Source organism: Cyprinodon variegatus, unplaced genomic scaffold, assembly GCF_000732505.1.
Source record: "Cyprinodon variegatus isolate N-32 unplaced genomic scaffold, C_variegatus-1.0 Scaffold319, whole genome shotgun sequence".
NCBI classification, from domain to species: Eukaryota; Metazoa; Chordata; class Actinopteri; order Cyprinodontiformes; family Cyprinodontidae; genus Cyprinodon; species Cyprinodon variegatus.
In genome coordinates, this window is record NW_015150772.1 from 445,631 (window position 1) to 457,710 (window position 12,080).

The 12,080-nt window shown below is 39.6% G+C and overlaps 1 protein-coding gene across 1 annotated transcript in view; it reads right to left on the bottom strand.

Annotated features, from left to right (window-relative positions):
- LOC107090980 (coagulation factor VIII-like) overlaps positions 1-11,043 on the bottom strand; it is an 18,565-nt gene extending 7,522 nt beyond the window's left edge. Inside the window, exons 1-15 of the mRNA XM_015384650.1 lie at positions 10,858-11,043; positions 10,635-10,735; positions 9,385-9,507; positions 8,292-8,504; positions 7,951-8,133; positions 7,749-7,852; positions 7,458-7,578; positions 7,132-7,387; positions 6,881-7,046; positions 6,722-6,803; positions 5,011-5,228; positions 4,777-4,921; positions 4,477-4,686; positions 2,251-2,930; positions 2,013-2,157 (exon numbers count right to left, since the gene is read on the bottom strand). Of these exons, the coding sequence (XP_015240136.1) occupies positions 2,013-2,157; positions 2,251-2,930; positions 4,477-4,686; positions 4,777-4,921; positions 5,011-5,228; positions 6,722-6,803; positions 6,881-7,046; positions 7,132-7,387; positions 7,458-7,578; positions 7,749-7,852; positions 7,951-8,133; positions 8,292-8,504; positions 9,385-9,507; positions 10,635-10,735; positions 10,858-11,015 (2,905 nt within the window). The 5' untranslated portion in view covers positions 11,016-11,043. The remainder of the gene's footprint in view (positions 1-2,012; positions 2,158-2,250; positions 2,931-4,476; positions 4,687-4,776; positions 4,922-5,010; positions 5,229-6,721; positions 6,804-6,880; positions 7,047-7,131; positions 7,388-7,457; positions 7,579-7,748; positions 7,853-7,950; positions 8,134-8,291; positions 8,505-9,384; positions 9,508-10,634; positions 10,736-10,857) is intronic.
- Positions 11,044-12,080: the final 1,037 nt, after the last annotated feature.

The following is a 12,080-nucleotide window of genomic DNA, read 5'->3' on the forward strand; positions in this document are numbered from 1 at the left end:
ATCTTTGCAAAATATCCAAAGCTTGGTCAGATGGTGTTTAGCGTTAGCAATGTGAGCAGCATTTTTCTAAGTAATGCAATGGGTTCCTAACAGGATACTTTTCTGTGCTTTCACTACGCAATTTTAGCACATGAATGTGCTTTGCTCTAAACCAGCGGTCTACAACTTTAACAACCCAAAGAGCTATTGTTGCACTTCGTCCAGGTAAAAAAAAGACCTATGTAGAGCTTAAAATGTTACACAACCTTTTCTGATTTTTTTTTTTATCTAAAACTTTCATTTTGATGAATATCCATTTTTTTAAATGGGTGCTTTTGGATGTGAAATATTTGGCACAAAACCCTAATGACAAGAAAACTAAACATACGTATCTGTACATAAAAACTAATTTGTTATGTGTCTTTTTTAATCATAATTATTAATTATTATTATTGTTAAGGGAGGTTGTGGAAGTTCCAAAGAGTCACTTAGAATAGGTCATTGTTTTGTCTGCTGGCAGTCAACCTCTGTGACGGTCTGGACTCTTGCTGTAATCATCCAACTTCCAACAGGTTGTGAAAACCTACACTTGCTTTCCTGAGGTAACAGTACGTTCAGGGAGGCTCGGGTTCCATAAGTGGGCAGGTGTACACGGAAAAATGCCAGGGTCAAAAATCGTTCTCAGTCCGAGCCTGGGTTCAGGTACAGTCTCTTCTTATTAGAGCACCTTCTTCCAGGTCAGCTGAGGCCCATACTGTACATTGCTTATGGGAATCTGTAAACTCTACTTTCCTTTCTTTTTGAGAATGGCCATTAATTAAAGGTATAACCAAGAATTTTTGTGGATATTTGTTTAAAACCTACGCCCTCTCCACCTTAAACAAAAAAAGCACATGCACAACCCTGTACCCGCTGCATGAGAGGGAATGCCCATTAGACGCATGTGCACGCTCTGTTTAAAAGAAGCTGTTAGCATCGCTCATACAAGCTTACTTTCAAAAAAAAAAAAATAAAGTTTTGCAATTTTTCGACTTTGTCAAACTCACTACTGGTAAGTGAAAATGGGGACAAGCATGTAGGGCAGCCTCACGTAAACATATCACCAAAATGATTGACAAATACCACTTATTTTGATGATCCACCTGCAAAAAGATCTATCGCTAAAAAACCTCTGAGCTCTTTGGAGAGCAGCTGCATTTACAATGGGATTATTTTACAGATTAGGTGATAATAGTCAGGGAATTTTGGTTGTAGCTTTAAATAAATCTGGTGTAGGGGTTCAGGCATCATATGCAAATGCAAATTAATCACAAAATATAAATAAATATTTGTTACTGTTCCCCTTTAGATGGATGGACTGCTAAAAATTGATAGTCACAAAGAAAAATCCTACAATTCAGTGAAAGAGAATAGAAGGAGCAAACATTTAATCGTAAACATCTGCTATATTGTTCATGTCGGAGCTCATTGATCCCAACCAATAAATTCAGTCTCCTATTTTCTTGCATCAACAAAGGTCAGACTGGTTCTAAAGACATTTGTTAGAATATGATGTTCTCAGAAGCTCATTAAAGTCTGGCATGTTAAAGTGATAGGATGCCAAAAATCATCAGACTTCTTAGTGCCCCACATTGGTAAGAGAGCGGTTAGAGAGAGAGCAGCATGAGGCAGGCTTTATGGTCTAAAAAAGGGTTTAACCAGCAGATGCACTGTTGGGCAAATGGCTTAAAACTAAACATTTGGAAATCTTCCTGAAAGAGCAAGATGTTGAGGTTGCTCAGCATCAACTTAACCCAATGGGCAAAGAAAGGGATGTTACTTAAGTTCAAATGGGTGTAAAGGCAGGTGAGCACGTATTTTTCATTTTCCAAAATGATGACCAGCTGGCATAAAATATCCAAAGGAAGATAACCCAATATTCAAAATGGGAGTCATTATTTTAAAATGTTAAATTACTATAAAGAAAAAGAAAACTACACAATGCTAAGAATGGAATTTGATTCTTAAAGCTTGTAAACAACAAGTTCATTCCCACCTAGGCTTAATGAGCTGGTATGGTGTTTTAATGCCATAATCCCAGGTGATTTCCTCTGCAGCGATGTAGTAGTGACGGGGTCTTGTTTCTCCAGAGCGGGGGCCGAATAACTCTGTGCCAAATGTTTCTGACGAAGCATTCCCCTGTATAAACAGTTTAAAGCATTTACAGCACTGTAGCAGGTCTTTAGATGTTTGCCAATCCTCCTGAATAAAACAAATACTAGAAACCCATACCTCACTGTTGTAGTTGTTGTAGTCATCATAGTCTAAGGATAGATTGACCTCTGTTGTGTTGCCATCAGTTAAGTTGTAGTCAACGTCCAACATATCATCTAAAAGACTCTCAGAATCAGAATAGATGTAGTTTTCACTCATGTCCTCCTTTGGAGAGATTGTGTTTCCAGGTGGGATCTTTTCTCCCGTTGATGCTTTGGCGTCTAGAGAGATGTCGTTGTTTTGTGTCCAGTTCCCACCTGCCTCTCGTTTCTGCCTCCCACCTCTGTTGTCTTCTGCTTGGGTCTGATTTTCAGGAGCTTTCCAACTCCCGTCTCTCTCTACTTTCGTCAGGATATCTTCTGGGATCCCTTCGTCTGTAGAAACTTGTTCTCTTTTCACCGACGCCACTGGCACTCTCCTTAGTTTACAAAGGACCTCCTTATCTCTGACCAAAGTCACATTTTGGTCACTGGTGTTGTTGACGGCAGATTTCCTGCATTCCCGAACCAACATTGTGCCATTTTCAGGTCTCAAGCCCCTTGGCTGATCTATCCTGTCCACATACTCAGAGATGTCTTCATAAGTCAAGTCATTGTCGACCAGAGAATACGTTGCATCGTTGCAGGGACGGACGGTGTAACGGATGCTCATTCCCCGGCTCCTGAGGTTGCTGTCAAAGGCACTTATCTCCCACTCACCTGCAAAAAGGAAGTTAAGGTTTACTGCCATGCACCTTTTCACATTGTCTGGGGCCACTTATATCCATTTTCTACAAAAATCCATGATTGCAAACTGCTTGTTGTATTGAAATCTATTGGGGTTACATTGAAGAAAAATGATCACTATCTGTGGCCTGCGTATATTATAACTATTTTGGTTTCCATAGCAAACAATCTTTAACAACAATCTTTACAATCTGATCGTTCACATATGTTAAGTTTAAGTTACTAATAAGTCGTGGTGTCTAACTTATCCAAAATCTATGAGTAACGTGTGCATAACTTATGCGTAACTTATCAAAGAACTTATATCCAATGCATATCAACGTATTTGATGTGTTTCAGACGACCGCTGAACGTGTTTTTCTGACTTACAGCTGCTGTATAATGGCGTATTTGCAGTGTTTTGGTATAAAAGGGGGTTCACACGAGAAAACCATCTGTACTCCTCCAGACTTCATCATAGGATGAGCCTGAAGGTAAGTGTGATGGATCCTCCCTGCGTTCATCTCGACGACCTACAAACTTTTTAACAGACACGATGTTGAATTTGCTGCCACTGCAAACCCTCTTTCTTTCTTTCTTTTTTCTTTTTATTCATTCATTTAATTAGGGGGCGGGCAGTAAACAACAGCTGGGTTAATACCCCGGTCTTTTTATGCAGACCGGGCGCCTCAGGAGAGCGGCTTTAACTGATGCTTCGTAATGTGCGTGAAATAATGCTTGTGTATCGTTTCATGGGCATTACGCTGCCGTGCCTTATGCATAAGTTAGGCTGTTTTTGGACATAAGTACTGGACTCATGAATACGCTCTGTATATGCCCAAAATTGAAAAAATACATAGAAAGCTCAGCGTATGCTAGCTTTTTAGAAGATTCTGGGACTTTTAGACATACCCTGGCTAAACCGGCAAGGTGTGATAGGGGCCTTCAACTACATTCAGGTTTGTTGCCATACATGAACCAAATGTGGAAAAAAGGAAGTAGTAGAAACTGCTGTGTAAACTGATCCCTTGCCATCTAAATCATGTTGTTTAACACGTCCTATAATTAGAAGCCTTGTGTTGGAGCTGGACAGCATGTGAATGGACTTGAGATGTACAGCAACAGTTTAAATCCAAACTGCAAATTATCTGGTTCTTACAAAGATAAAAAAAACTTTATTCAGAAGTTAGATATTTTATCTTGTTTTAAGACATCATTGCTAATTTTAAGTGTTGCCTATACTTACTTTTAAAACTAAAAATCTTAAATCAAATCTCGCAAACTAAAATTATCTTGCTGCATCGTCAGATAATTTAATTTTATTTGAGCAGCCTTTCCCCTAGATTTCTTTTTCTTGATTTTTGACACTCCTTTTTTGCAGGGCATTTCCAATACATTTCTAACCAAACTAGTGTCTCTGTCCACTTACCTATCACAATGATTAAATCAGTCCATAATTACTTGAAGTTTCAGCTCTGAACCTTAAAACAATGAGCTACGGTGCTAAAAGCTGGGTGTAAATGTGAGCGTTTGTCCTCACCGATCACCTCTGTCTCCATGGGAATAGTAACAGCCGTCATGGGGAAGAGGGTAAGGACAGACTGGTAGAGGCCTTGGTACTGAAACAGGTTTCCCGTAAAATATACGGAGAGGAATTCGCTCCTGGTTCCCACGTTGGCCACATGCCAGAGGGAGACATCCGTCTGACACATGACAAACTGACGCTTGCTAAACATGATGCCGTTTATACCTGAAGGACGAGAGTCATCCACATCACATATTTGTTTTCTTATGATGAAAATATAAAATAAAAATACAAATGGAAGCGTAGTGTACTCACTATAGATGACGTTGGACTTGTAGAACTCTGGGTCGCTGGTGTTGTAGGAGCTTAGAATTGACCTCTGCATGTTTTCCTTAAAGTACCAACTTCTGTTCTCATCAAACACAGTAAATATCAGACTCTGCTTCTTGTCTCCACTTTGCTGCAAGTATAGAGCAAGCATAAACAAGGTTATATCCAAGAGTGCATATTAGGGATCCAATAGGCCTGAAGCTTAATGAGTTATCTCACCAGATTTCCTCTGGTGCCGATGGCGTTGGTCTTGCAGATGAGCAGGGTACCCACCAACCCAGAGGCCAGGTCCTGCTCTGGGGAGATGGTGCTTTGATACAGCTGAGTCAGACACTGGGGGTCTCCTTCCAAGGGTCCGTCATCAGAGGTAATCTTCCAGATGTAGACAAATGTCTTGTTGGGAGGAATTCCCAATGTGCGCAGGTCATGCACAGCAGCTGATTGAAGAGATTTGAGCAGATTGTGATGGAGTTGGTGTAAAAAACTGATAAAAGCGATCTCTGGGGGTTTATACGGTACTAGTATAGTTATAGATTCTCTTACAGTTTTTTTTTATTATCTGAAAGCTGTGTTTGCAGTTTAAGCAAAATTGGTTTAATTGAACAAGCTTTTTATAATTCAGTGTGCAGTAGGGGAGGGCATTTATTATATCGTTATCATGATACATTTTGTAATGATAAGAATTTTGATTTATTGTCTAAATGATAAATTGGAATCAATGATGTTTAAAAAAAGTGGAAATTTTATTTTTTGTTTTTTTGTTGTTTTCCATTGGGGCATTGACAAATTGGAAGAGTATGATTAAATACGTTCACTGTGGGACGATTAGTGACAACCATACATTTACCTGAGAAAGACCTTAAAGAAGTTATGATCATTTTTTTTATCCTCATTTTTATTGTTATCAGATTGAAAGTCCATATCGCCCAGCCTGCAACCTTTTTATAAAACAAAAGTGATTAAACTATTTAAATATACACTATAGGAAATCTGTTGCCATTTATTTGTATTTTTTGGTTTTGAAATTAAGAAAAACATAAGATGGGCAGATTTTCTCCTATAGGATGTCGATGTTTGTGGAAAACAATTTTGAAAAAATAAACTTTTCAATATAACGAAAAAAAAAAAAAGTTCTAAAAACAACATAAAAAATTGCAGTGGGCTGCCATTGTGTGGAGCCCGGGGAGCAATGTTGAGTTAAGGGTCTTGCTCAGAAACCCAGAGTGCAGGCTGTGAGAATTGAACCCGGTACTTGCAACCTTCTCAGGGCACAAGCGCATTGCTCTAAGCACTAGGCCAACACTACCCCACATAAGAGAACAGTATTGATAAAGTTGGTTAATAATGTTGGATCTTTATTATTTTAGTCACTATTAGGAGCCATTGTCCAAGGACCAAAGGCTGAAACCTGTAGCTCTGGAGCTGCAGGTTGAGGCGACATGGATTAGAGCCGGTCAAGATTAAAGCACATTGAGACCCCCATTTTAGGGTGAATCTATGGCAGACTTTTTACTTCTATGCAATCTTACTATGCAATTAAAAGATTGGTAATAATGTCAGCAACTAGATGTGCTAAATCTAGCAGCTGGAGGTAGACATACCCAGGAAGGCGGTTCTATAGAGTTTTGACTTTGAGGACCGCCTTATACAAATGCAAGTGTGTGGAATTATTTGAAAAGGTGCAAGAGTATCAATACCTTTGCAAATACAGCCATGTTCAATATAATTCAATTCAGAAATGCATTATTGATTCCAAAGAAAAATTTAATAAATTTTGATATGTCTCCACGGTGAGGTGCCACTCTGTGATTGCAGCAGAATTACACCTCTTCCTGTTCCAACATAGCTGGCATCAGAATTGAATTGACAAACACAGGATGAAGAAACCTTTTCCCCTCTTTATATAAACCCCATATGCGTTTATGCTTACCATTAACGTTGAATGGAAGGACCTTGGTAAGACCATTGGGGTAGATATTGAACGGGCGACTGGCTAAGTTTTTGAAAATAATCTGGAAAATAATCAAGAAGAAGCAGATAAACAGAAAATCCCAAATCCAGCAGCTGGTCAGACATTTTAGTTACTCACATAGATTTTATCGTCGACCTTTCCTTTCAAAATGGGACCCAGCAGTGACTCAGAGGGATTTTTCTTCTCAGTAAAGAATTCATCAGTGTATTCCACAAACATAACCTTTTTATATGTGTATCCAAGGTGGTGTGGAGATGGAGGCAAATTTCTGGACTGCAACTCACTGATAAAAAGAAATGTAAGGGAATCAGTTAGTTAGTTACCCTTTATTTTTCGTATTTTCCTGGCTGTTTCTAAATTTTCCTCACCTGTCTGTGGGATTCAGGTGAGGAGCATAGTTCCAGGTGACTTCCTCAGCAGCAATAAAATGCCTCCATATGCGGGACTGCTGTCCTCCGCCAGATCTGGCCTGCAATTCTGGTCCCTTAGGTAGAAACTGAATTGCGTAACTAAACCCGTCTTCTTCATCACCTCCGTCGTAATCATCATCTGTTTTGACATGTCGCAGATCCTTGGGGACGGGATCAGGGCATTTCTCCACCGTGAACAGCGCATTCATGCCATCTGTGAGATGGATATTGGTTAATGCTAGTTGAGCAGTTGTATCTAATATGTATATATCTTTCTTTGTTACCATAGCGATGCGCATGGATCTCACAGCTGATGAGGAACCGGCCTATAGTTGCAGGTCTCATTTCTGCAGTGACAAAAGTCATTGGAGTCACTTCCACTGTGACTTTACGATGGTTTAGCACCTGGATATAAGCGAACACCAGAGGGTCAAATTTATTACACTTCACAAAACAACAATTTCATGATTTGGGAATTAGAATCTATTATTTTAGGATTCATGCTGAGCAGCTCTTTTCTAGACTCTTCCCAATGGAAGAGTGCTAAAAATTCCTGTGGTGAAGTCCTTGCTAACCTGCAGCGTGTGATCCTGGAAGCGGATGGAGTGGATCTCGGGCGTAGTGCCTAACCCAATCATATGCCAAAACACTGGATCGTAGCCTTGACACACTGTTAAACCTGAGTATGGAGAATTAGCAGCAAAAATAGAAAAATGAAGCCAAATTCCTGTGCAGAAGGTATTAAGAACAACCCTGACCAAAAACCCATCTGTTCACCAGATAAAGTGGAGTTGACATATCCATTGATGGTGTGATATTCCTTCCTGCCATCGCTTCTTCTAAACTTCTCCCTGCTCATCCTCTCCCCGACTTCTCCATACCAGCTTTTGGTCTCATCAAATACAGCAAACAGAAGGACAAATGCTTGGAATTTCCTCTGGCCGTCCTCTGTAAATGCACCTGGAGAAGCATTGAATGTTAAAAAAATTATCTGGTTATGAGTAAATAATATAAAAATAAAACATGCATGTATAAGCTTTATTCAAATTGGCTCTGTTTAAATTTGCAGGTTTGAGGTATGAGGAGTGTTCAATGGTGTTTAGCAGCAGCTCACTGACTCGGTTTGCAGATGAGAAGGGCACCGATGAGTCCAGAATTCATGTCACGGACCGTGTCCACTTGGGAGGAGTAGGAGTATGTGAGGCAGTCGGGGTCACTGATGGTCGGGCCATCATTGGGGCTGATGTCCCAGATATACTTATAATATCCACCGGGTGGGACTGCATCATCCTCCTTCTCCTGGCCTGCTGTGGAGTCATCATAACCAGCTCCTGGAAAAAAGAGGACATACCATCTGTTTTCTGTTTGTTCAAGTGGTTGGTGAATGCTTAATATAAAGAGAAAGTGGGAGTAGAAATGGGAGGGAGAAATTAAAGTCATTTTCAAATCGATGACTCAGCAAAGACATTAATCAGATGATTTGATATTAAAAAAAGATCCGAAGAGACAGTATTCTTCCTTCATCTTCATACTTTACAATCCATAATCATCTAACCCTGCCCGCTCCCCAACATTAACCGATTCACTCCTTTGTAACATAAAATCAAAATTGGATTCAACCTGCAAGCTGCTTGAAACAAGTGACGGTTTGTGGCGTTTAGCAGCATAAAAACCTAATCCAGGACCACCTGTAAATGGGATTAACCATGACACGCCACATGTGGGTGCAAGATTCTCAGAAGAGCCAGAGCGATGAGCAGTTTGGCCCCGAACCCACAAAGGATCTGCACACATCAGATAATGGCGACCGTTGTTCTCTGTTATTTCTTAAGAATTGGAGGCTTCGCTGCAGATTTCTGCTCATTAAAGGTAATTTTTCATTGACTCCTAAAAATTACTGTAAAATAACGTTTTTCAGTTGCTCTACAGTGACTCAGAATATAAAGTAATCCTACATACAAGTATTAACTCACAGGAAAAGCGGACCCCAGCTTGCAGCTATTTTTAGCTACTTTTTTCCATTTTCTCATCTGAACAGCAGCACAGTTGAATTAGACCTACCATGAGTCAATGATCTGAGTCAAGCTGTTGCTCATTATTTGAGCAGGGAGAGAGGAATGCTGCTCAATAATGCTTGACCTGTGTAGCAGTGTGTTGTCAAAAAACACTTGGGAAAAACTGCTGAGGGCATCACAGCCTTTAGTTGCTCACCTTCAGACTGCTTCCAGTAGGTGATTCCCACAGGGCTGATGCTGTAAGGCTGAGATGCCAGGTTCTTGAAGTGGACCACCACTCTTTCACCAGCCTGGGCCACGATCACCGGGCCCTGAATACCTGCAATGAAAAAATTCCTTAAACATGTGATGGATTTTTTATTTTTTTTATAATTTTCAAACTGATTCAAGTTTGCAATATTATTTCTTTGTAAATGTGCCTATGGGGGAGGGGGAGGGTGGGGGACTGGGCCACGTCTCGGAATGGATGAAACAATTATTTTATTGACTTATGTTTACTTTAAATACTTTTTTTTTTATTATGGAATGACTTTTTATACCTGAAGTACAATTGTAATGCATTGATTTAAACTGTTCTATATTAAAAAGCTTTTTTTTGTCTCTTTGACATGACTTTTTCTGAACCCCCCTTAACAACAGACCTATAACTTTTTTTTAATACCTATATTGTAGATATATATTTCTTTGTTTAAACTGTCCTTATATCGACATATCAGACCACTGATATGACCTCTAATTTACACTGCGCAGAGAGAAGCTGTAATCATTTCATGAATTGTCACATTTAATGTTCCATCCTAATAGAGTGGTTACCTATTTTAATACAGGCCAGTAATTAATCTAATTTGTGTAATTGCAAATAGTAAATTTATCAATATAGCCAGTTCTTAATGCTGTGGATGTTTAGTTATATCTCACATTAAAAAGAAAATACTACTCCAACTTAAATGAATTGCTCCAATCGGTGATTGAATCTTAACTTATCTTGACTTATTAGGTTTATAAGTTGAAAACTTAAATACATTAATTCGGGAAAACTTACTTCTATTACTTATTACTAATTGAAACAACTCATTTAAGTTGGAGCAGAATTTTCTAGAGTGTAGAGCGACATGACTTCTGTTTAATCAGCCTGGCTCAGGCAAAAATAGAACCAGGTGGAGTTCTGCTGTCCGTTCATCTCTTTCCGGAGCCTGAGCGTTCACACGGGCTGCGTGTTTACAGCGCAGCAGAGACGGACCTGCAGCGCTGGCTACACCTGCTGTACACCTGAGGATAATTGTCCTACAGCTGCCCCCATATTATTCACTCTCTCATCTATTAATTGCCTGTTTCTTCATTTATTTATTTACAATGTGGCTGACAAATACAATACAACCATTAAGCAAATATGAATTAAATATGAGAATATGATCTAGAAAAAAATGAAATTATATATGCACCTACCTGTCCAGGCTGGTCTCGGTCTGGGGATACTGAATGTAGCATTTGTGTACTCCCTGTAGACTGCCTTGATGTATTTTTGAGTAACGGCTTTAAATCCCCCTCTGAAAAAAATATGATCAGAAAGTAGCAGAAAAAACATATTTCTAAAGGCTAACTCTGTTTATGAGACTGACAGCAAGTTTAATAAAGCATCAAGGTCTGAGTTGAAGTGGGACATGTTTACCTTTGACCCGGTGCACGGTCCCCATCTGCCAGGTGGATGTAGTCCCAACCAATCTCCACTGCTGCTATGAAGTACTCTCTGACAGCCTCGGGGGGCCGCTGAGCCCCCCCGGCGGGGGGACAGAGCAGCAGCGGCAGCAGCAAAAGCAGAGTCCTCATCCTCTCTATGTGCGCACTTTCCAGTGACCCAGTGTCAAACAGTAGCTGGGTCCTGCTGTGCCTCCTCTGGGCTCAGATATTTAAAGGGAGGAGGAAGAGGAGGAGGAAGGAGACAGCAGAGGGAGGCTGAGACACGTGGGAGGCACATGGAAGATGACAGGGCACACTGAGCATACTTTCTACACAAATTAATTGCAGACACATGTTTACATAAATGTGGAAAACTTCCCCAATTAAATTCACTAATTCAACTACCGGTAATAAAATTCAGGACTTATATAATTTCTGTTCACACCCACTACCTGTCCCCCTCTTTGATCTGCCGCCCCATTTTTTCCTCTTTTGGGATCAACTTTCCATACGTGCAATAATTTTCCCAGAAGGAAACACAAAATGAGTGATTAGCTGAAATACAAACCATTCTGACTGTCTCCTTTTTAGCAGATGCCACAACCAACCTCATGTCTGCATCAGCCTTTGCCTGTGTTCTTCTAACATAGTAGAAAACACACCTTTTCTATATGAATAGATAAAAAATAGATAACTTGGTATTTAAGTAGCTGTTAAACTCTAACCTGATATTAGACCAACCTGTCACCTTCGTCTGTCAGACTTTATTCTATTTTCCTCTCTTTCTCTCCATCCTCACAGCTGAATTAAACTAATTTTAAATAAGAAAATACAGCAGTCAAACCTCATAGAAAAATATTAACTTTGAATTTTAAAACTTATCCTTGTTGGATATCAGTTACTGATTGGATGATTCATCTGTTCAGTTATTCAACCCAACACATCCACACTTTACTATTATATCTGAGTGAAAGCATGTGTGTTGCTGCCATCTGTCTGTTTTATTTATCAGCCGGAGGGTGCAAACGTCTTGCTTAAAGGTGATAATATTTTGTGTGTTTTGATGAGTAGGCCTTATATGCATATGTCAAAAACTGAAACTGGTATGAAAATACAGTAGGCTGTCATATGAAGAATAAAACAATCTAAAACAATCAAATTTCATTATTCAACATGTCTATCTATCTATCTATCTATCTATCTATCTATCTATCT